This window comes from Cupressus sempervirens, chromosome 11, assembly GCF_028749045.1.
Source record: "Cupressus sempervirens isolate cs-2001-9-10 chromosome 11, ASM2874904v1, whole genome shotgun sequence".
NCBI classification, from domain to species: domain Eukaryota; kingdom Viridiplantae; phylum Streptophyta; class Pinopsida; order Cupressales; family Cupressaceae; genus Cupressus; species Cupressus sempervirens.
In genome coordinates this window covers 429,543,397-429,567,734 of record NC_143128.1, presented here as the reverse complement: position 1 = coordinate 429,567,734, position 24,338 = coordinate 429,543,397, and the positions used below count along the sequence as shown (strand labels likewise).

The following is a 24,338-nucleotide window of genomic DNA, read 5'->3' as shown; positions in this document are numbered from 1 at the left end:
ACTTTTACAAGCCTATGCAACAAATGATATTAGAGAGAGATGACATAGTTAACTTGATACATTTATCTACATTTATGATCATAAAATAATGTCTTTCTAGAAACATAGATATGTAGAAAAATAATATTCTCACAACTCAATAAAGATTTACATTATATCATCTTTGTTATAATAGTAGAAGATGCAAGAGAATAAAAGATTTTGAGAAGAGAAAAATTGTATGTTTTGATAATTGAAACTATTAAATTAGAATAATATTTAAAATATAAAATTTATAATAACATCTAAATGATTTACACTTAAATTTAATGATTACTTACAATACTCCCTAAGAAAACATAACTAAAAAGCATCATACAATTAAATTATAAAAGAATAACAACATAGAAAAACATCATAATAGTCTTCACAATCTCATAAACTGAAATGTTATTAACAGACTTTGCTATTCGATAAAATAACTTTTAGGTATATAAATATTATAAGTCTTCGGTTCTATATTAAATTATACCCACAAAATAGTCGCTCATTAGAATGGGAAAAACTATTCGATTTCTCTTATTTATTAATAATAAAAAAATTAAAAAGAAGTAGAACGAGCGACATTGTAAGCCGCCGCATCATGGAAGGCAGAAAGAAAGGAAAGGTCAAAATCGCAGAAAGAGAGACTTTGAACGACAGGGAAGTTAAACAACTTTGTGTAATTTTAAAAAAAGGATTTTGAGCCACTCAAACAGGCGAGTCAAGATGTGTACATATTGAATGTTGCGAGGCGGATGATCGCGTGAAGAAGCATGATTCTAAGATTACATATTGAGATGAATGTAGTAATGTAGGCAATCGAGATGGTGCTTATATTGAGGTTGATATTAGCGGTGCAGCTTATAATTGGTGGGATGAGCATGTGTTTGAATGAGCTGAGGGCATGCCAAATTCCGGACTTTGAGACATCAGGATGTGGTGTGTACATAGAGAGAGAGAGATGGGTGTTTTGTGAAGCGCTTGCATCGGCCTTCAGGAATGCCTGCTTCTGCCCATCTCCACACACAGAAGATTGGGGTATTCTGGGCCGCACTTTTTGCACCTTTGACTTCTCTTACCTATCCTGTTCAATTTCTGCTCCCGATACAGCTAGAGGTATATTTGTATTCCTTTTCTTTACGTTGCTACTAGGATTTGGGAGGATTAATTCGTGCAATTTGATGTGGGGGTCATAGATGTGAACTGAATACTGTAGAATTTGATTTTGCTGGTAAGTGGCCTTTAGCCTTAAGGGCGCTCCTCCAAGGTTTTTAAAATTTGAATACATACTTGTGCCGTCCTTTGGAATTTAAACAGAGATTGCAATATATCACAGAACTCCAAAAGCTGTCCAATTAGAAGTCTTTACCACGAAACCCAAATTCTAGAAAGTAAGATATGGTAACAAATTTGCAGGAGAAGAGGGGAATGCCGTCTAATGATGTTCTATGGTTTAGTAGCAGTTGCTAGAAAGGGAACTCATTCTTACAAGGAAGATATGTGGTGTAGGTCTGGCTGCCTGGATAAAATAACGTAGTGATCTGATTCCTCTCTAGATGGTTAAAGTCCAATCTTTTTATTCGAATTTATTCTAAATGGCTCTAGGCTGATGTAAATGACCTTTTCATCTGAATGAGTGAGTACTTATCCATGTGAATCGTTGGCTTTCGAAGTGTCTTCACAATTTTTGTAAAAGGCATCTATGCTTTTCTAATAGGACATGCCTAACGATCAGCCTTTTATTTATTTATTCTTTATAACATTGCTTTCTACTCGCATGCGTCGTTTTGAAAGGCTAAATTGGGTAAATTTGCATCGTTTGAATTCTCTTTTTTCCTCCAGTTGTACCTTGCTTTGTGGATGTGTCTTGCGTATCATTGCTTATACGATTTTTCTCATCTCATTTTATAAATACACATTGTATCAATTCAACGTAGCTACAAGGGAAAGAATCAATGTAGTCAGGCTAATTGAAGTATATACAGAGGATTCTGGTAAAGATCAGTTACATTTTATGAGTGTAAGGATATAAAGAAGATACATCGTAAGGTTCGTACGACACACTTATTTTATCACCTTCTCGGGTTCCATATTTCTTATCATATCTATGCTTAAGTTACCTTTGTTGGACTGGAGATAGGTGAGAACGAATGAGAGTAATTGCCGAGAAGTGCCTCTTAGATACTACAAATTTAATTTGAATGGAAAAATAGCAGTGATGGAGTTGGCTAGCTGAGCGACCGGGATATGCCCTTGCGGAACATAGAATTATGCACATAAGCTAATGGTTACTGTCCGTCAGACCATAACGAGGGAGATATTTTGACTTGACAACTATATGTTGCTTTCCTATACATTGATATTTACACCATCTGAAACGAAGCCATCAACATGATGGATGCTTTCCTGACGTTTTATAGCATGCTGAAATTACAATAATAAACACTTAATAAATTTGGACAGAAAGTGACTTGAAAGGCTAACAGTGTTGGTGGGAATGATTGAGTTGCTGGCTGGGATTAATGCCCAACATGGGTTGGAATCCGATCCTCTTTGGGCATTAATGCCCAACATTGCCCAAATTTTGGCCCTGCTAGTCAGCAGGATCTCTTGGTGCCACCAAACTTTGTTGACAAGAATTTGCAAATTTGGGCAAAGAAAGATGTTGAATAAGGACAGATTTAATGGTTCCAGACTTGGAAAAATTTGATGAAGTAGCTGAGAATACCCAACAATGGTCGGATTCCAACCTTCCTTGGGAATTTTATGCCCAAACTAGACTTATTTCCAACCCTACCTTTCAAGCAAATCTTTGGTGCCCTTAAAATCTGTTTGAAACTTGGCCAATTTGATGGACAAATGAATAGAAGCCTGGAAGTTTTGGTTAGAATGACTGAGGTTTTGACCGAGATTGCTCAAGTAGGATCAGGATCTGACCCTCTTTTGGCATTATTTCCCAAACTAGAGTGATTCCCGACCTTACTTTCAAGCACATCTTTCGGTGCTTAGCCAAATCAGTGTGGACTTAGCCAGTTTGAAGAACAAAAGACAAGGAGGGATGGAGATTTAGCAAAAGTGATCAATTTTTTTTTGAAGAAAATGCCCAAGATGGGTCGGAATCTGATGCAAGAGCATCCTTGGGCAGTTGGCAATTTTGTATCAACCAAAAATATTTCTTTTCTCTTCCTGTTTTTCTTTGCCAGTTTCAGCATTTTAGGCAGCGACTGTTCCAGTTGGCTCATTATCTTATGCCATACTTATGGCATGTTCTAGACACCATGGTGATCCTATGTCTAGCTTTGCAGCTCGATTCGTTCTTTCCTTATGAAGTTATCTTATGATTGGTCCAGTCCTATATTTTCTTCCTGTTCTAATGGCTGGGGTGAAAGATTTATCTTGTGATGGCGTTTCACGATCTGTGATGATCAGTGACACATTGCTAGAAGACAAGGTGATGTTGAGATCTAGGATTGCAAGTAGATGCTACAAGAAGGAAGACTAGCTCCAAGACTCCAAATGAGAAGAGGAGTTCAAGTCAAGGGCAATCCCAATTTAAGATCAAGGTGGATGTAATGTCCCTTGTCCAACTTTAAGGGATTTTGAAATCTCCCCTTGCAGGATATCTTTAAATATCAAGATAATTACTTTGATTCCTCAAGATTTACACTAAATTGTGTGCAACAATCCTTGCTATGTTTAATGTGGCAATATAATTGCGCAATTATGTTCAAATGGCATCCTATACCACATCTGAATTATTTCGACATGATCATTAGCTTCAGATTTATTTTGTTCAATCTTAATTGTCTTTGTTGTGATGCTTATCACTTTAAAACAACTCTTCTTGATATTCACTAATTATCATAATATTTGATTAAGGGTCATCACTTTTAACATGGCCTTATAATCATCACTTATTGTTGTCACATATTTGAAGTATTACTTTATCAATATTTATCAGTTGATTGTTTGATTCTTAATATCATCACTGCCAACATTCTCTTTTCAATCATTGTGTTCAGCCTTTTACAGTTCTTCATCTTACCATTGATATCATTCGGTGTCTAATGTTGTTCTTTCAATTCACAAATCCTCAGAAATGTTCATTAGATGTTGACCTGGCAGAGTTCTAGTTATAGTTTGATTTAACCATATCAGTCCCACCGGTTCCCAACCTTCAGAATACCATGCTGTTCTTAGAAAAGAATTGTTGCTGCTCTGAATGTTGATACTTTATGTCTTTGATATTTACTATTAATATCTCACATGCCTTGACATCTATTTCCATTGAAATACTTATATCACTCTATTCTCTATTTTCCCAATTGATGTCCGAGATTAGTCACTGTAAGATAATTCTTCTTTTTGCAATGTTGTGATACTTTGTGGAAAATAACAATTGTCTGGGAGGTATGTGCTGCTTGTATGCAGGATATGATTTATATATTCCTATCAACAAACTATGCTTCTATGTATGGCGAATGAATTGTAATCTGAGTTGGTATTAATCACCCTGGGTTATTGTTGTTCTCTATTTCCCTCGCTGCTGACTCAGATTTTGATGTGCTGCCATTATTGTTCAATATAAACGGTTCTTTATCTTTTATCCTCAACTGCGTGTGTGGACTTGGTTGACCTGGATGCTAAGTGTCAGGGGTCTTAGTAGAGCTGTATACATTCCATAGCATCTTCCATCCCTGTCAATCACTAACCATATATGGTATGTTATGTTGGAGACAACAACGTACCTTGACTTTCTCTTCCTTTAAAAGTGGTTGACTGAACTCTCCTTTGAATCGCTGTATATTCTCTTACTCGGCATGTTTGATATATACCGATCATATTTCTTCTCAATTAGTATCCAGATTAGTATGAAATAGGTGCAAACAACCAGCTCCTTCTCTATCGCTGAGTTGGATCTCCTCCCATCAGGTATCTATCTATTTTTATCCTCCATTTTGATATAACTCAGTATAAAATATTGTGTGCTCTATCCTTCGTTCTTCACTCCAATCCATTCCGTAGACTGGGAATGTATATTATAAGGTAGATACTTTTAGTTGCCTATCTCCTCCACACGACATGACTCAGATTTCCACTGTCTTTGACCTGCTGGAGTTGACACTGCTTACCCCTGTTCCTCGTGTATTAATCCCTACTATCTGCTTATTCCTCAAGTGTCTTCCCCTTCCTTGGTGTTTGATATTCGCTCCTTTATATATCTTAAACATTGAATGGTTGTGTCTTTTGATGTTGACTAATGTATATTATTATGATTATATGTATTCACATCTATAGCTTATATTATTTTAAATAATAAATCATGTTTAATTATTACTTATTTGTATATCTCTTCATCATATTATTATATTAATAATAGACAATTATAAAATATTAACTTGTGAATATTGTATTGTATATTATTAGTTTTCTTTATAGTATATTTAACAACAACTTATATTATTATTTATTTAATTCAATAAATATGATTATTATTATAAATTTATATTTTATTATCTTATTAGTATTAATTACTTGATAAGTTTAAATCTTTATTATCGAGCAAGGAAATGTTTGTAGTTTTAAAAGATACATTCTACAAGCCAAGACTCAAAGCACATGCTCTTAAACTTATCTAATTGTTGATATCAATTAATTGTTATTTATTATTAATTATTTATATAATTATTATTACTATTCTAATTATATTTTATTTGTTTGATCTTATATTAACTCTATTATTATTAAAATCGATCTCAGAAATGGGGATATTATAGTGGAAGAAATCAAAATTTAGAATTGAAAGAACTTCTATCAACTTTAATATTTGCTGATTCGAGTCAAGTCATGAGACAAAAAAAAATCAAGAGGATGGAGAAGATTTGGAAAGTGAGCCTTTAGGGAAAATGCCACCATGAGGCTAATACTTTTAGAAGAGTTAATCAAAGTTGGAAAGGTTGAGCATCAAGAGATGTTTTCTTCATCAAAGTTAACTTTTAACAATTGAGCAAGGAAATATTTGTAGTTTTAAAAGATACATTCTACAAGCCAAGATTCAAAGCACATGCTCTTAAACAAATTTACAAGATAAGTATGATGAGGTGACAATTAGGTGTGTCTTCTACAATCAAAAAATTCTAATTTCAAGCATAATCAACCCCAACATGCCAAGTGTCATATTTTCTCATTGGCTATTCAAATCATTGTAATTTTCTTATTGGCCCATGATTTGGTGCCCTCATGTAATTGGTTGTAAATTTGGCAACCTTAATTAAGGTTTGTAGGGATGAATCTCAACCCTTGATCTTGAATTGATCTTGGCTCTCCAATAATGGAACAACTATAAAAGGCTAGGGCTTCTTATTTATAAGGACTTAGAAATTTAGACATTTAGTGGAGCTCAAAGCTAGAAGAGCTAGTGGTAGAATTATAGTAGGTTAGCTAAGGGAGAGACTTCATCAAATTGTTGCTATAATGCTTGTCAAAGTGATTGATAATATATTGTTGGCATTAATGGTGAATGACTTAATGTTGCTTCGAAGTGTTGCATGGCTTCTTCATGTTTCGCTTGGAGTAGATTTCTTTCATGTTGTAGTTTACTTGAATTGAAGCAATTTTGGATGTTACTTTCTTGACTTGAATAAATCCAGGCTACTAACCTCTTGCTGATGGTAGGAGCACCTTGTGTGTTAAGCTGATGATTTAAATAACTTAAGTTACTATTCACTCTTTAGTTTGTATCCATTTGATGGGTTTGAAGAGGGGTTATTGATTTGAAAATCATTCGAGTATTCCTTAGAAGTTTGCACTTGGTGGGTGGAGTTGTTGATTAAGATGCATCTAGAAGATTCCAAGTCATCCACAATTCCTTGCCTTCATAGTTGGATGTAAAAGTAAAAGTAAGTTTAAGTGGAAGTTAGAAAGTCAAAGTTATATTTTCATTGCACATTTTGAAGCTAAATCATTAGTAGTGCAAGAGTTGATATCCATTGAATGAATAGTGTAAGTCCCCTAAGTGATTACAAACAAATGACATTATTTCATTCAGTAAGTGTGTACAATTGAAGTCATTTCATGATCTTACTTTGCAAGCTTAGCATGAGAGTTGACTATATGAAAAGAGGATTGAATATTTGGTGTTTCACTTCAAAACTTTAAGTATTTGATTCTACATGTTCTAGTGGAACAAAACTCACATCAACAACACAGACTTGACAAAGCCAACGTGACTTGGGACTCGACAAGACTTGATTCACTTTTTGTTAAATAAATCTAAAAAACACAATAACATCACCAAGAGAAGCTAATTTGAGCACATACACAAGTTTACATCAATTGCATAACTATAAACCATAAACACAGACTGTAGCTTTAGGAAATAGCACACCTAATATACAAATATTTTCAAATATATACAAAACTCATGCAATAGAAATCCATGGCATCAAATGTTGCAAACAAATATCAAAACATAAGTACAAGTCTACAACTTATTTGCTCGAGGAGCAAGAATCTTGCCTATGAAGGTATCTAACCTAGGTCTTGAAAGATATAGCAACCATAATATTCTTTAAACTATGACTATGCGTAGATTTGCAACAAGGGATATGTAAAATGTTGAGTTTTATGATCATGATATATCATTGACCTTTTCCTTTCTTAGACTTGTAGTTTGATGTGGTTTTGGGGAACACCAAAACAAGGCTGAGGGTAGGAACCTTGTCATGTCCCCTTCTTGTACCTAGTCCTTGTGGGGTCACATTAGTCTTCTCACCATCTTGGTAGGCTAGTTTTGGACTTAACGGATTCCTAGTAGTCACAAAGGATTTTTAGCGATTTGGTGCAAAAATCAATTATTTATTCCTCCAAAGTAGAGGATACTCCAAGCTATTAAGTTTAACTTAATGTCAAGTTATATATGTATGTATATGTATATGTATATCTACATATATACATACATGATACATATATGTATATATATGTACATATAAATATACATACGGGCATATACATATATATAATGTATATACATTCATATATATATACATACATGTATATACATACATACATACATACATACATATATATATGTACATTCATATACGCACATACATACATATATTTGTATGTATATATGTGTATATATACATTTATATATATATGTGTGTGTGTGTGTGGATAGATTATATATGATGTTAACGTTGAAAGCTCCCTTTTGTTATGGAGCATGGTTTTAATTTTTAATAGACTCCTATAGTGTCACTTGTTTATCTCTTTGTTGGGCGCTCTCGATATTTGTAATATCCCCAACCGGATATTTTCCCAAATTTTCTCAAATATATTTTAGAAATATAAACAAAAAATCTCACGCAAAAGATTTCAGATTAACCAACAAACCCCATAAACTACCTAGATAAAATACACTTAGAAATGTTATTGCATATTATTATTCAATAATACAATAGCAATCCAGTCTTATATACATAAGTAACAGTCAGATTTGATAATCAGAAATGAGCCTGAAACACAAATGTGAACTCCATTGCGAATCCACTACTAAAGATGAATTGAGTTTCCGTCCAATCCTATATATATATATATATGTATATGTATATCTACATATATACATACATGACACATATATGTATATATATGTACATATAAATATACATACAGGCATATACATATATATAATGTATATGCATTCATATATATATATACGTACATGTATATGCATACGTACATACATACATACATACATATATATATATGTATATGTACATTCATATACACACATACATACATATATATATTTGTATGTATATATGTCTATATATACATACATATATATATATATATATATATATATATATATATATATATATATATGTGCGTGTGTGGATAGATTATATATGATGTTAACGTTGAAAGCTCCCTTTTGTTATGGAGCATGGTTTTAATTTTTAATAGACTCCTATGGCGCCACTTGTTTATCTCTTTGTTGGGCGCTCTTGATATTTGTAATATCCCCAACCGGATATTTTCCCAAATTTTCTCAAATATGTTTTAGAAATATAAACAAAAAATCTCATGCAAAAGATTTCAGATTAACCAACAAACCCCATAAACTACCCAGATAAAATACACTCAGAAATGTTCTTGCATTTTATTATTCAATAATACAATAGCAATCCAGTCTTATATACATAAGTAACAGTCAGATTTGATAATAAAAAATGAACCTGAAACACAAATCTGAACTCCATTGCAAATCCGCTACTGAAGATGAATTGAGTTTCCGTCCAATCCACCAAGGAGCTTGAAGCTTTTAGTCCTCAAGTTTCAGAAAATTAAAGCTAGAAGCTTCCCAAATTTCTTCGAGAGATAACATAAATCAAATAAAAAACCAAGCATGCTGAAATGAGCTCCTCTTTGTTCTTTTAAGAAGCAACTTTACGACCCTTCAACTTCCCATTCCTGTGTTTTTGTCTTCTTTTCCTTTTGTCACCTTTTTATCCTCTTTTAAAATTTTGAAATGACTTTTAGTACTTTGCATTAAGCTCCAAATAAGTCACTTTTAATATTTTATGAATTTGGATTTAAGTTTTTCAATGTCTCAAAAAGGGGACATGACAATCCTCTTCCTTGCAATCGCTTCTCCTCAAGCAATCATGAAACTGTAACCAATACCAAGATCCCATATCAGCCTACAAGCTGCTCTATAGCTCATTTTGAAATCTGGACATGCCATACCGAGAAGCCAAATGTTAGGATGCATCTTATTTGTAAATAAGATCCTTGGATCGCAAGTCAATATGGAAAACACTACTTCACCTATCTGTTGCATCGCTTTGGAAATAATAGCACTGAGCCTCAAGTTGAGAAGCAACTCATCATGATCCACAAGTAGCAAAGCGCAACTCATGTCAACACCTGGATCTTAAATAAATCTATCCATCTGATCCTGGGAGTAGAAATATGAAATGTCCCAAACCAGATTTTTAATCAATTTCCTTTTTAACAGTATATTTAGGACTTGAACACAGGCATAACTATTCCATAACACAATATAAACTAGTAGATCTACTAATAGATATTAACTCATTCTTTGATAATAATATTCAGGATTCAGGCATATGAAAATGCTTTACAACCAACAATATAAAACCAGTAAAAACTCTCATAAAATTCCTCAAAAACACGTTATTGCATTATACAACAGCAATACAATAACTAGCATTCAAAATCCAATCTTAAATACAGCTTTACAATCGGATTGGAAAACTTAAGAAAAGAACCTGTAAGCACATGCGAGACACTTGATGTGACGTCTCCAAGGACAATGGCTTTGCATCCACTGTCTGCCGACATGAGGGGTTACGTTCTCATACTAGCTGAACGCTGAAGATTTTCAAATATTCTCGCAAGAGAGAAACTGAAATTTGAAATAATAAATCAAGCATATCCAAGAATGAGCCTCTTTCCCTTTTTAATACACAAACTGAGACTCTTCGACTCCCCTCTGGCTTTCATCTTATTCCCCTGTGACTCTTCAACTTCCCTCTGCCTTTTTGTCTTATTCCTCCTCGACCTTTAGCCTCCCCTTATAATATTAAATTGCTCCATTTTACTCCAGCTCTCATATAATATTATAAGGGTATATCTGAAAATCCTCTAATGTCCCAAAAAGGAACATTACAAATCTTCCCTCCTCAAAATTACTTGTCCTCAAGAAATTAATACCACAATCCCATATAAATTTGTAGGTAGCTCTGTAGCCTGCTCTGAGAACAAGTCCTGCCATACTGTGAAGCAAGGTGTCGAATTGTAATTCATCCATCAAACAGATCCCTGGATCCAAGTAATGTCACTGCATTTGAGGGTTGTATAACTCTGAATGTCATCGTATCCAATCTCAAACTGAGTGGAACTACGACCCAACTCTCAACAAGCCATAGATACATATGTCTAACACCTGGATCCTAAACACTGATGGCATAACCAGTTGATATGATGAGATAAAAATGTATCTAGAAGCTATGTATACCCAGTAGGCGGTGACGACCCGTCCTAAATAGATGATACAGGACACGAGCTGCCCAAAAACTGAAATCAACATCAAGGGCGCATAAAAGATAATATTGCCATCATCACTCAGAAGAATCCCTAAATACATAGGGGTCATGAGAAAGAATGAAGCCAAAAAAGCATTCCCTATGATCAACACATAACTCCCTTCAATCCTCCACCAGGACTTGTTTAACCGCTGAAATAAGAAATCCATCCAACCTATATATAAGTTAGAATTCAGAACTATGTAAATGCTGTACGAAAGAGGGGCAGTAGTAGTCACTTCAGCACACCAATCCTGTGACCAAAGTTTGCTGTTAAGAACTGTAGCTTGATCTGAATCTTTGAAGTCAAGGTCATCCTCTTCCCGGAAGTCAAGAGGAACTCTCTCCTCTACCTCAAAAAGTGGGTTATCGGAAATCCAAACAATATCTACTTCAAACAAAGGGTTGTCTATAAGCTGAATGTGATCCAAAGTTTTGGAACTTGGTCGCTTGGGGCAACTATCCAAATCATACGTTTGCTGAATGTTATCAAGTTCATCAATTACCTTTAGGATAAATTCTTGCCTCTCTTTATCCTCATGTTCCCTAAAATGATTTGTGCTCCGAATTTGATTTTCCGCTTCCCGAAGAGAAAAATGAGTATCAACCGATGCTTCACGAACATACTTAAGTTCCTTATCGAGCTTCTTAATCTCATTCCTTTCTTTATTCAGCTGATCAACATGTATTTCAGCAACCTTAAGAATGTATCCCTGTCGGAAAATATAAATAATCTGATTTCATAGTTTCAAAAGTTGTATCGATCACTTGCAAATAAAAAACAAGCCAATCTGCTTCCACTCCCCTTTGAACCTTCCTGTAGAGATCTTTCACCATCTTGTGAGTGCTGTCATAACGTACCAATGATGCCACAACCATTTCATTACTAACCTTCAACTGATTTTTTATGGTATGCATTTCAGTATTGTCCTATTGAAGCGGTTCATCGTCTAGCATTGTCATCTTAGATTGTTTCTCTAAATTCATGTCATGGGTATCAGAAATATATGGTTCATCATACAAATATTCCAATCTGTTATTACCTTAGGTGCGACCGACCTCATCAACTTGTTTGTCAATGCTAATCTCCCACTCACCAACGTAGAAACTTGCACCCTGTGTAAACTCTTCTGCGTGATCACCAGAAGGCTGCAAATCTCTTCTTGTTCAAGACCCTTTATTAGATGATTTTTGTCTGTTGAAAATTCTTCATACACATTCTTGCGCTGATCTTTTGCAAGGAGATCCTGAACCAATTCCAAATACTTTCTTTTTGCCATATCAGTCTTATTTTGTTGCTCTAGGTGAAGATCCATATAATCACCGAATGATAATTCATTTTGAATTCGGGTAGAAAGTTCTTTATACTCTCTGTAAATGCCGACTATTTCTGCTCTTATACCTGATTCAAAATTTTGGGCTAAGTGCACTTGTAGCTTTATAGTACCTTCTTTGGTTTTATCTAAACTCAATATTTTCCCAAATTGCCAAAATGGATACTCTTTCAAAATGAAGAAAACCGATACACAAAAATTTCTATCAATGCTGCTCAAACTGTTGCAAACATAGCTCAATCTATTTATTGCGGGTGTGTGATTGAAATGTTCTTCCAGTCGGTACCCGACTTCCACCAATAATTTTAGGAACACCCCCTTATCTAGAGTACTGTACACTCGAAAGTGTCCCACTCTAAACCCTTCTATCCAAACGATTCCATGAGTTTGAAATGCTTGGATGCCGGCTTAGAGCTCCCTATCCACGGAGTGCAAGAGAGTATATTTCAAGAATAAGAAGGCTCTCAGATGAGCCTTAGAGATACTCTTCTTACTAGTAAACCATGCAATGGGAGGTTCCAAAAACAAGATGCAAGAATGCAAATGTCCCAAGGAGTTCCTCAAGAATGCAATGCAACTAAAGATTAAACTAGAATGAATATGAAAAATGCAGCTATTCTAAGCATGGATGAGAGTGTTACAATACCATTATTAAGCTATGTGAGATTAAGCTACATGTAAAAATGAAAGCTAAGCTAAGCTAGAATGCCATGATGCCATGGATGAGAGAATGTAGACAAGAAATAGAAGTTCTCCACAAAGCTCCAAAGAAACCTGTTAGAAAACCTGCAGCATAACAATATTCAAAATGAGGATTGATTGAGGGGGAAAGCTCTCTCCCTTTTAAAGATGTATGGACAGTAGAGATCAAGATGAAGATGGTGGATGATCAACGGTGGAATTCAAAAAGAGGAGTGATCCATGTGCACACACAAGTCAACCAATAGAATATAAGTTGACTTGTCATATAAGACAAAAGTCACAAAGCCTTTTCTTTTAATTGCAAAATAGAAAAAGGACTTTATGTGTGCACTTTAAGTGGGTTAGAAGAATGGAGTCTTTTATTTAATTAAAAGGGGACAAGTTCTTTTAATCAAATAATGAACTTAGGATAGCATAGTCAAACTATAGGTTATAATCAAATAAATTGATTATTAGCAATTTGGTCTAGGTAAATGATTAAATTAATTTAGCCAAAATGTTGAAAAGGGGGCTAATAGTCTAGATGACCATTTTTAGGTGATTACATTTGCCCCTTTTTGACTAATGCGTGATCGATCTGGGAACACATTATGTCAAAGAAAATAGAAAGCCAAGTAGGCAGTGATAGATATAGATATCTGATTTCAAAGAATGAAATGCAAAAATAGATAGCAAGTCCTGAATGCATAGTTTGATAGTGGTAGTACTAAACACTAGGAAAAGATGATGTCAGAATTCAAGAAGAATGCTAACACTTAGCAAAGTAGATAGATCGAGAACAAGTGAGAAGATCAAACAAATGCTCTTAAGAAATAGATAGTTGTAGCAATCAGTGATAGAGTATTTCTGCCCCCTCGGGGTCGAAATTGAAATGAGGTAAGGGGATGCAAACACTGGCTAGACATGAGAAAATTAGAATATAGCAATGTCCAAGATGACAGATAGATGATTAGAACCCAAGAATGACTATAAGAAACTGATAAAATGCCCCAGTTTGACTAGAGTAGACCTTGAAGGATATAGCATAAAAATTAGGTTGAAATGAGTAGAAAAGGGATTTTAGACATGAAACAGTGAATTGAAGTAGATATGAAGTATGGAAATGATGAAGACATGAAGAAATGAAGATGCCCTAGTGATGATTCGGAGATTAGACCTCAAAAGGTCAGCTAACTGCTCAGAAGAAAGTAGAATTTTAAAAGACAATTTTGACCATCAAGATGAACTCGAATTTGGATTTCGATCCCGAAAATGAATCTAGGACGTTGAAATTATTTAAGACGTCAAAACTTTATATAATGTGATGATAAGATAGAAATGCGATGAAGTGAAAGATTAAGAAGGTGAAAAGACATGAACAAGAAGAAAGTAAAGAAATATATGAAAGGAGTTAGTCGATATGTCCACAAAAAGATGAAGAGAGAGCTCTCCCCATATGCAAGAATATAAGATTAAGCTAGAAAATGAACCTAAAAAGCAAGCTAATGTGCAAAGTGGTTTACTAGCAAGAAGCGCATAACATTTAGACTCTTAATTTCATCATTGAGCATTTATTAGGGACATCATGAGATCATACAACCATCACTAGTATAACTATGAGGATATGAATATGATCGATATTAGATAGGTATGTGGAAATCCAATCTAAGCATCAGAGACATGTAAGTCAAGATAACTACATGATTAGATTCCCTAAGTTTAATTTAGCAAGATTACACCTGTATCAAGGCATAAGTGCCAGGATAAACCCTGAGTGTGGTCTTGCAAAACAGTCAAGGATGATACATTTGTAAGTCAAAATGTTGGATAGGACAAACATAAATGCTTACAACACTATAGAAAAACAAAGTATACCCACAAGCAGAAATCAAGAAAATATGTCCCATGCCCCCAGTCTTCTAGTCAATGACATCCTTGAAAGACTATTAGGGAGGGAACACCTGGCAAAGAAATCATCATAGACAACACACAAAGTAGATAAAGAACAGCATAGCTCAGTCGTTTAAGTGTTAAAGTGCGTGTGTGCAAGTCACTTGGCCATTTTTTCAAGACTTGATTCTGATAGTGAGAAATATTATGACATCGAAGACCGTAGGTAAACTATCTGAAAAGTGTTGAAAAACACTTGATGTCAAAGTGGGGGAAGTGTTGAGAAACACTGTTTTGTGAGTTGTCAAAGAAACCCTAATGCACAAGAATACCTCAATAGGCTAAGCAGTTGTGCCCTCGAGATGAGGACAAGAAACAATTCCAAGCCAGGAAATGTGTAGCGAAGTGGATGATTGGGACTGATAGACATAGGTGCAAGGATTTCAAGTAGCGCCTGTTTCCAGGTTTTCACCACTTGACAGATTTTTTCAGGACTTTTTTTCAATTTTTTGTATTTTTGAAGTTTTTTTATTTTTGAATTTTTTGGTGATACATCAAAGTGCCTATTGCTAGGTTTTCACTAAGATCTTTTTTTCAAGACATTTTCTAGTTTTTAGGATTTTTTCAGCATCATATATGATTTTTTGGATTTTTTAGAATAATTTAGAGATCACTAGTTCTCAAGCAAGATCACATCATTTTCTCCCAATGTCTAGCAAGGTATAGGACACGATGGAGAAACAAGCCGATAGATAAGCAAAGATGCATAAGCAAGGAATGTGAAGAAAGTGAAAGTGATCATCAAGGACTGACTCCTCAAGAGTACCCAAGCTAGGGAAAGAGGTGAAATAGTCATATGAAGCATGTTTTGGATAAGCAATGGAAGAAATGAGCAAGATAGCATGTAGGATAAGCAGTGAAGTCAACAAGTGAGATAGCATGAAGCATGTAGTCCAAAAGAGTAGACATGTCAAGAGACCTATGAGAACCATGTTTCATTTATTATGATCAAGATCAAGGGGTCAACTAGATAGTATAGCAATGGGATAGAGCAATAAGAATAAAGCTCAAGATAGAGGCTATGAGTGAATGAGAGAGCACAATAGAAAATCTCATGGATAAGATAGCCAATATGAAAAGATAGCTCAACATTGTCAAGATCAAAGAGAGAAGAGGGGATAGATGGATGATGGAAGAATTACGCATGATGCCTGGTTGCCAGGTTTTCATCATGGTACTTATCCAAGGTGCCACAAGAAGTAGTTTTCACCATAGGATAAATTTATTTCTCTTTACTTTTGCTACCAAGGTGCCACAAGATGTGGTTTTCACTAAGGCACATTTTCATTTTTTTCATTTTTTTCATTTTTTTTCTTTTTTGAATATTTAGAAAGAGCTCAAGCTATTTGAATGTAGATAATGCTCCTATAGAAAAGATAAGTCATGATAAGCCAAGACCATAGAAAGGTATGCTCAAAGATGTTGATAGGGTGATGAAAGAGAAATGGTAGTAGGAAGAGTATATGGAGGATAATAGTTCATGTATAGAAAGTTAGTGTAAGCTTTAGAGGATTTCATGAGGGTATTTGAAATATTGTACAAGATCAACATTGACACACACCTTGAAGGGTATTGGAATGATGGAGGAATCATGGATGAAGTAGCTTGAGGTTTAGATGTATGAGGTGGTAGAAGAGATTTGGAAAAAAGTGGAGTGGAAGGCTTTGGAATATTTTTATAAAGATTTTTGGAAGAAGATGGAATGGAAGCTTTTGGAAGGCTTTGGAATATTTTTATAAAGATTTTTGGAAGAAGATGGAATGGAAGCCTTTGGAAGCTTGAATGTCAACTTTGAAGTATTTTCAATATTCAAGTCTTTTAAAAGAGACTTGGGAATCCATATAGCTTTAGATTTTCCTTTGGATACTTCAAAACACATTTCTTCAATAATGGGTTTAGGAACCCATATTTTCTTTGATTTAGCTTTTTTAATAGTAGACCTTTGCAGTCTCTTTTGTGCTTTCTCCTTCTTAGCATTCACATGTCGATTAGATGGGACATAGTGATCTTTCTTTTTCAATGGATTCTTATGTTTATTCTCACTTCCAAAGGACTTGGGATTTGTGGATGAATAAGGATGATATGACTGGTTTAGATGTATAGATGGGTGAAAAGTCATCAAGGATGAGTGTCTTTGTTGATCTTGAGGTATGATGAGAGAGCTAGAAGTGGAAAGTGTAGGAGATGAAGGAATGTAAGGCCCCAATATGGATGGAAGGTTTGAAGGCTTTAGCTCTAATGGATGAGGACCAAGGATAGAATTAGGATATGCAAATGGATAGTGAGAAGGGATATCAACATCTTTAGAGTGAGCAACATGGTAAAGGCCATCAACAGACTCATGAGTAGCTTTGATAGGAACAACATTTTTAATAGAAGCACTTGAAGCTTGAGCACAATTTTGAAGTGGATGTGGAGAAGTAGAACATGATGGGATGCTTTGATCTTGACAAGTAGCTTTGGATAGCATATGAAGAGAACTTTTCTCATAATTTTCAGTAAGCTCAAAGGAGATAATGGAAGTTGTGTCTTCATCATACTTAGGAGGTGGATAAGATATAGAATATGGAGGGGAAAAATCTTGAAAGAGATGAAAGGGTGCTTGATCTTGATCTTTCTTGACATTTATAGATTTTTCTTTTTGAGAGTCCTTTTGATATGGAGCCACTTCTAAGGACAAGGGAGAATGAAGAGTGAATAGAGTAGTGCTTGGATTAGGCACAGTAGTGTATGAAGGTTGAGGATGTTTATGATTAGTAGCACGGAAAAGGTTTGCAGCCAAGTGAAGGTTAGCTTGAGTTTCTTTTAGAGGTAGCCCTTGAGGATACACGTAGTCAATGTGGAAAGCATTAGGTTCTTTATTTGATGGAGGCATGTTGGAAAGCTTTGATGTGTTGGGAGATGCATGAGTGTTGGAAGAAGTGGAAGATGTAATGGAGCCACTACTAGACATAGGTTCATCAATGTAATCTTGCTCAAGAGAAGTATCCTCAGCACATGAGTCACTAGAGGTTCCAAGATCAACAATCTCATCATTCCAAGATCAACAATCTCATCATCAATGAGATCTTGGATTTTATGTTTCAGCTCTATACAATCAAAAGTAGCATGATCATTAGATTGATGATAAGCACAATAGATATCCAGGAATGGGTTTCCATATGAGCTAGACTTAGGTAACATGATGATCTTATTGCCAAGAAGTTTTTGCAAAGTGTCATCATAAGAATCTTCCAAGGGAGCAAAAGTTCTATCAAAAATATGTCTAGGATCTTCTTGTTGTTTCTCAAGTGAATAGCATGTGTTCATGTCTTCATCATTATCTTCGTCAAAGATAGGTCCATCATGAAATTTTGGCATAGCCTCAAGTGCTTGTTCTCTACAAAGGTCTTTAGATCTAGAAGATGAAGACATTTGATGTCTTGAAGTAGAGCATGTAGACCTAAAAGAAGAGGATGACCTCAAAGAAGGTGACTCACATGCATGTAAAGACCTTAAGGAAGATTCATTTAATGATGCAATCTTCTCCTCTAACCTTTTCTCAAGTTTAGACTTCATTTCCATCATGCGCTTAGAGAGACGAAGGTAAGAAAGATCATTTGTATCTTCTAGTTCTTTGTATTGTGCATATAGATCTTGAAACTCTTTAGTGACATGGAGGATATCATGATCATCTAGATTTGGCCAAGGTTTGATAGCACAAGGTTTAGATCCCATAGTTTTAGATGCAAAGCCAAGCATAAAACAGCCTAGAAGATAACTTGATGTTGAAACTATAGGAGGTAGAGTGTTCACTTGCCAAGATAGTAGAGAGAGATTAAAGTGACTTGTCAAACAATATGTCCAAGAAACTTACGACATGAATGACTCAAGTCAATAGCTAGGCAAGATGCTCAAATAGCCAAATAGATAGAGCAAGCAAGGTGACAAGTGAACAACTTTCCCAACCCAAGAGTGTAGTCAAGAAATCAAGGTAACCATTTCAGCAAAAGGATAACTAGCAAGTATGCATAGACCATGAAGATAGAAAGACCAAGAGCACTAAGACCAAAGAGCCACTTTAAGCATGTTTAAGCACTAGAGACATAACAAATCATAGCCAAATGATGAAACCCCCCTTAGTAAGTAACACAAGAAAATATTTGCACTTGACATTTTGACTTGGTTGACAAAGTTTGACAAATAATTGATAGCATAGAAAATTTGATGTTCAAAAGAAATTTCTTTCCAAGCAAGATAGTGACACATGGAGTAGTCTTCAAACAATCAAGCAAGGGACAAAGCAACCTTGCATGATACAAGCATATGTGAGGTCTTAAAAGAAAGCCATATAACTATCATCATGTGTATGTTCAAAAGATTTTCACAGGTATACCACATTCGAGAACACATCAAGCAATATCTACCTAAAGGACATGGTTCATTACTCAACAACTTGGCCCACGCTTGATGCTCCTTTGCCTCACACCAAGTGGTTTCCCACAAGAGATATTGGCTTTGTCATGGAAATGCCATAAGCATAACCAAGGGAACACATATGGTGAGTGTAAAATCTTGGGGTGATCCGGGTAGTCCACTAGGATCAATCCTTGCACCAAGAAGTTGAGCGGCTAAAAAAGGTAGTTACTAACTTAGGGTGTTTAAATAGGGCTTTCGTTCATAGTGTTCCTCTTGCTCCCAATTACGGGACACCTCACCTTGCGATGAATAACCAATCTCGCGACCACAAGAGTACCTTAAGCATTCTTGCCTAGTGATCTCCCTATGGTCGAAATCCCATAAGCGATCACACTAGGTGAAGACAAACACTATGTCTACCAAGGTTTTGTGTCCTTGATAGCCTTGAGTTTATAGTGGGTTGGAAGAGCCAGGTAATTTGCTTGTCCCCACTTGGGTCGTTCCTCTCAAGTTGTCCGAGAGCAGGCCCTCTAAAGGATTCTAAACTACAAAAAGAGTGGATCAACTTTTGGAAGTCAAGATTTCTGATTCACCACAAGGGTGAAGAGCATACTCTCCTATTCCAATCGTTTTCTCCCAAACACACCAGGAAGATTCAGTTACCCCTTGCTTTTGAAACCAAATGGTAAGTCAAGATTTCTGATTCACCACAAGGGTGAAGAGCATACTCTCCTATCACCAAAAGATCCCAATTGTAAGTTTTATGTGCCTATGAAAAATAAACGATTAGTCAATGCCAGACATGAAAAATTAAAGAACAAGCAAAATTGGGTTTTTATGCATTGGGCAACCCTGCAAACAATCATTAGTAGCCCTTGTGCATTTGAAGCTTTGACATGCGTTCTTTTTATGCAATGTTTCAATTTTTTTTCACAAGGATGGCAACCTGCAATCACAACTTGTTAGCACCATAAGTTAGTGTGAAATAACATAAAATAATGCAATAAAAAGTGATTAGTTGCCTCAAATATCCAAGTTATCTTCCAATCAAGTGTATGCAAAGAAAGTGCAAACTAATCACAAATGCTCTCATTTTTACTCTTTGATTTTGACCTAGTCAACAAGATTAGAATTTTTTGCTATGATTTCGTATCCAAAAATAAAAATGAAAAGAAGAGACCCATATTTAAAATTAGAGAGCTTTCCAAAAATGCAAGAAATTTAAAAAAATCTCTTCATTTGCGCTCTAGAGATCAATTTTGTCAAAACAGGCCAAATTTATCAAATCGAGTTTTTGATCCTGAATACGACCTCAAAATTCAAAACACAAAGAAAGAACCCCTATTAGAATTGAAAACCCTTTCTGAAAATGTAAGTTTTTTTGAAAAATTCGTTGATTTGCGATCAAAAATGGCTTTTTATGAAAAACAAAGAAAGAATCATAACTCTCGAAAATCATGTCAAAATGCTCTGAAAATCGGACTGAGACATTTTGAGCACATACCCAACTTGCAAAAAAAATTTCAGAACCAAACTCTAAGCGGTTTAAAAGATATGATCAAATCTTTAAACCAACTAAGTTTTTGGCCTTCAAACCAATCTACTTATGGGTTGGCCTTAATACCCAAGTGATAATTCTACAAAAACACTTGATTAGATCCAATATGCTGCTGTAAAAAATCAGAGATGAAATATAAAAGCAAATGGAGCTAGAAACTTGATTCAAGCCCCACGGTGGGCGCCAAAAATGTACACTCGAAAAGGTGCACTTCTCTAAATCATTCTATCCGAGGTTCTCCATAGATTGGAAAGCTCGAATGCCGACTTAGAGCTCCCTAGTCATGGAGTGCAAGGGGCATACAAATGAACACATAAGAGCTCTCAGCTGAGCTTTAGAAACGCAACCCTTGCTAGTAAACCACAAAATGGGAGATTCTTTAGACAAGAACAAGAGTGCTAGTGTCAAAGAACTCTTGGATCATGCAATGCAAAAATGAAACTATATTAGGATGAGATGCACAATGCAAGCTATACTAAAATGAGATGAGAATGTTACAAATCTAACTATTAAGCTATGTGATCTAATTATTTGCAAAGAAAAAACTACACTAACATGCAATATGATCTTAAGACTAATATGATGGAATGAGAGAATGAGACAAGAAATGAGAAGTTCTCCACAAAGCTCCAAAGAAACCTGTTAGAAAACCTGCAGCATGACAATATTCAAAAGATGAATTTTTTGAGGGGGAAAGCTCTCTCCCTTTTAAAGTCATACGGACGGTAGAGATCAAGATGAAGATGGTGGATGATCAATGGTGGAATTCGAAAAGAGGAGTGATCCATGTGCATACACAAGTCAACCAATAGAATATAAGTTGACTTGTCACATAAGACAAAAGTCTCACAAGCCTTTTCTTTTAATTGTAAAATAGAAAAAGGACTTTATTTGTGCACTTTAAGTGGGTTAGAAGAATGGGGTGTTTTATTTAATTAAAAGGAGACATGTTCTTTTAATCAAATAATGAACTTAGGATAGCATAGTCAAACTATAGGTTATAATCAAATATATTGATTATTAGCAATTTGGCTTAGGTAAGTGATTAAATTAATTTAGCCAAAATGTTGAAAAGGGGGTTAATAGTCTAGATGACCATTTTTAGGTGATTACAAGTACAAATGAAGAATTTTTTCCGTACCTTCCAGAATAGCATTCAAGTATAATGCGGAAAAGTTTTGTGTCATCTATATTGCTTCCAAATATTGCTACTAATTCACAAGATTCTCAAATTTTATTATTGTAGAGAGATTGCCAAATTAGGTGGGGAAACTTTGTAACTTGCAAGCTGTTGCAACCTCAACTCCAACATTGCCAACAATATCCGTTCTCATGCATTATCTGTTCACCAAGGTGTTCGATAACAATCCTCTACTATTGAACATAGTTCTATAAAACTTGACTAGTTATTTTATTTCATATTTTCCCTTGGCAGTGATTGCAATTTCAGTTTGCTACCTATTTCATAAAGCATTTTGGCCCCTTTTTGATATGTCCTTCAATGCCATTTAAAACTAAGAATTCTTTGTTTTGGACTGCTCAACAGGTTGTATAAGCTATCCAGTTTTGCCACCAAGATGTTTCCACCAGCTATAGTTTTCAAATAGTCCAATATAATTGGAATCTTTACTTCAGCTGACTCTACATAAATCAGATCAAGAACTCATAATATGAATGCCGGAAGATAGAATTACTTAATTTGGACACAAGGTTGTTACTGATGGGAAACAATTCACCGAAGACCGAAATAGTGATGTCCAATTGGGTCTTCGCACAGAAATCGAGCCTTCACAAGTTCCGCTAATTGTTTCAATTCTCCAAAATTTGGTAAATGGATAAATCTGTTCTCCTAGGTGTTAGTCTTGGAAGATTAATCTTCCAAATTGAAATGTCCCCTCCTGTAGCATAAGGCAATTATGTATTCCAATAATATATAAACGACCCCACAAGATTAATATTATCTTCAGACATATTTCTCAGAACAACATTAATATAATTGCTCAAAGCTTCCTTGCAACTGCAAAATTCCTTACAAATCATGCCATGCCAGATGCATTTCACATTTTTTTTGTAATCAATCCCTTGACCATACTACAAGTGACGATAACCTTGGAGACTCAAATTTTTGTGAAGTTGCAAAGGATAATAAAATTATGATGCCAACTTATAAAACTTAACTTGCCAAACGGATTCCTAGAGCCAATATCAGTTACGACAATTGATAGACGGTTCTCTGAGATATTCCAATCTAGTTCTGAATGTTTGTCGGCTCCCAACAAGAAGTTTCCTTTATTTCAAAAAGTCTCTGCATACGTTCTTTTATGTTGTAGCTGTGTAAGAACTCGATTGCCCAAGAATATATGCTCGACCTGATAACCTCAACGATTACTTTTGAAAAGTACAGAATCTTTGTAGCTTCGTTGTAATGAAAGATGAAGATGCCTTCCTTCCAAAAAATGGACTTGATATGATTTGATTGCTTTAGGCAACCTCCATGCTTAGTAATACGATAGATGGCACAAAACTTGTCTACAACCTTCAATTAATTATTTGGTGATGCCAAACTTTGCTGGAGGAATAATTTCGATTAATGGATGTCGTATTAAATTACAAAAAATTTATAAAACAAAAATTTCTAGTATCTTTATGAAACTTCCATTCCTTAAATTTTTGTTTGTATGTCTAGCACATAATCAGAGCAACATAAGTATGAGAAATCCAATTTGGAAAGATAACGTGGAAACTTGTCTTTAGTAAAGTACTGCTCCATTTTGCAGTGTAAATCCAAAGATTTGTCTCCTTTCCTTTGTTCACCTGCTCTTCCATTTTGATTAATACTCGTGCGTATAATCTTTCAATGGTTCATTCTACACCAAATATTGTCGTTACAACTCCAGAGGCATTACTTCTTTCCTGCGTTTACCTGCTCTGCCATTTTGATTAATACTCATGTGTATAATCTTTCAATGGCTCATTCTACACCAAATATTGTCGTTACAACCCTAGAGGCGTTACTCCTTTGCAACTCCCGTCACACCCAATTTGGTTCTTGTTAATGACAATGTCTTACAATGATTCCCATGAACTCAAATCTCTGCCTCGATCATTCATTCACAACGTCTCTACTTCAACAAAAGGAAAACCTACTTGGGTACTCCTATGTGCATCAACTAGAGACAAATAGTTCAGACACCACTATATTGCCATTATTTGCACTTATTTTCATCAATCTTTGCACCATTCGAAATGCATGGTAAATATGCGTCACCCAAATATTCTTAC

At 35.1% G+C, this 24,338-nt stretch overlaps 1 protein-coding gene across 1 annotated transcript in view; it reads left to right on the top strand.

The window, feature by feature from the left end:
* Window positions 1-592: 592 nt before the first annotated feature.
* Window positions 593-24,338, top strand: part of LOC149530268 (calmodulin-binding receptor-like cytoplasmic kinase 2) — a 106,948-nt gene continuing 83,202 nt past the window's right edge. Inside the window, exon 1 of the mRNA XM_089811899.1 lies at window positions 593-1,137. Within this exon, the coding sequence (XP_089668025.1) occupies window positions 846-1,137 (292 nt within the window). The 5' untranslated portion in view covers window positions 593-845. The remainder of the gene's footprint in view (window positions 1,138-24,338) is intronic.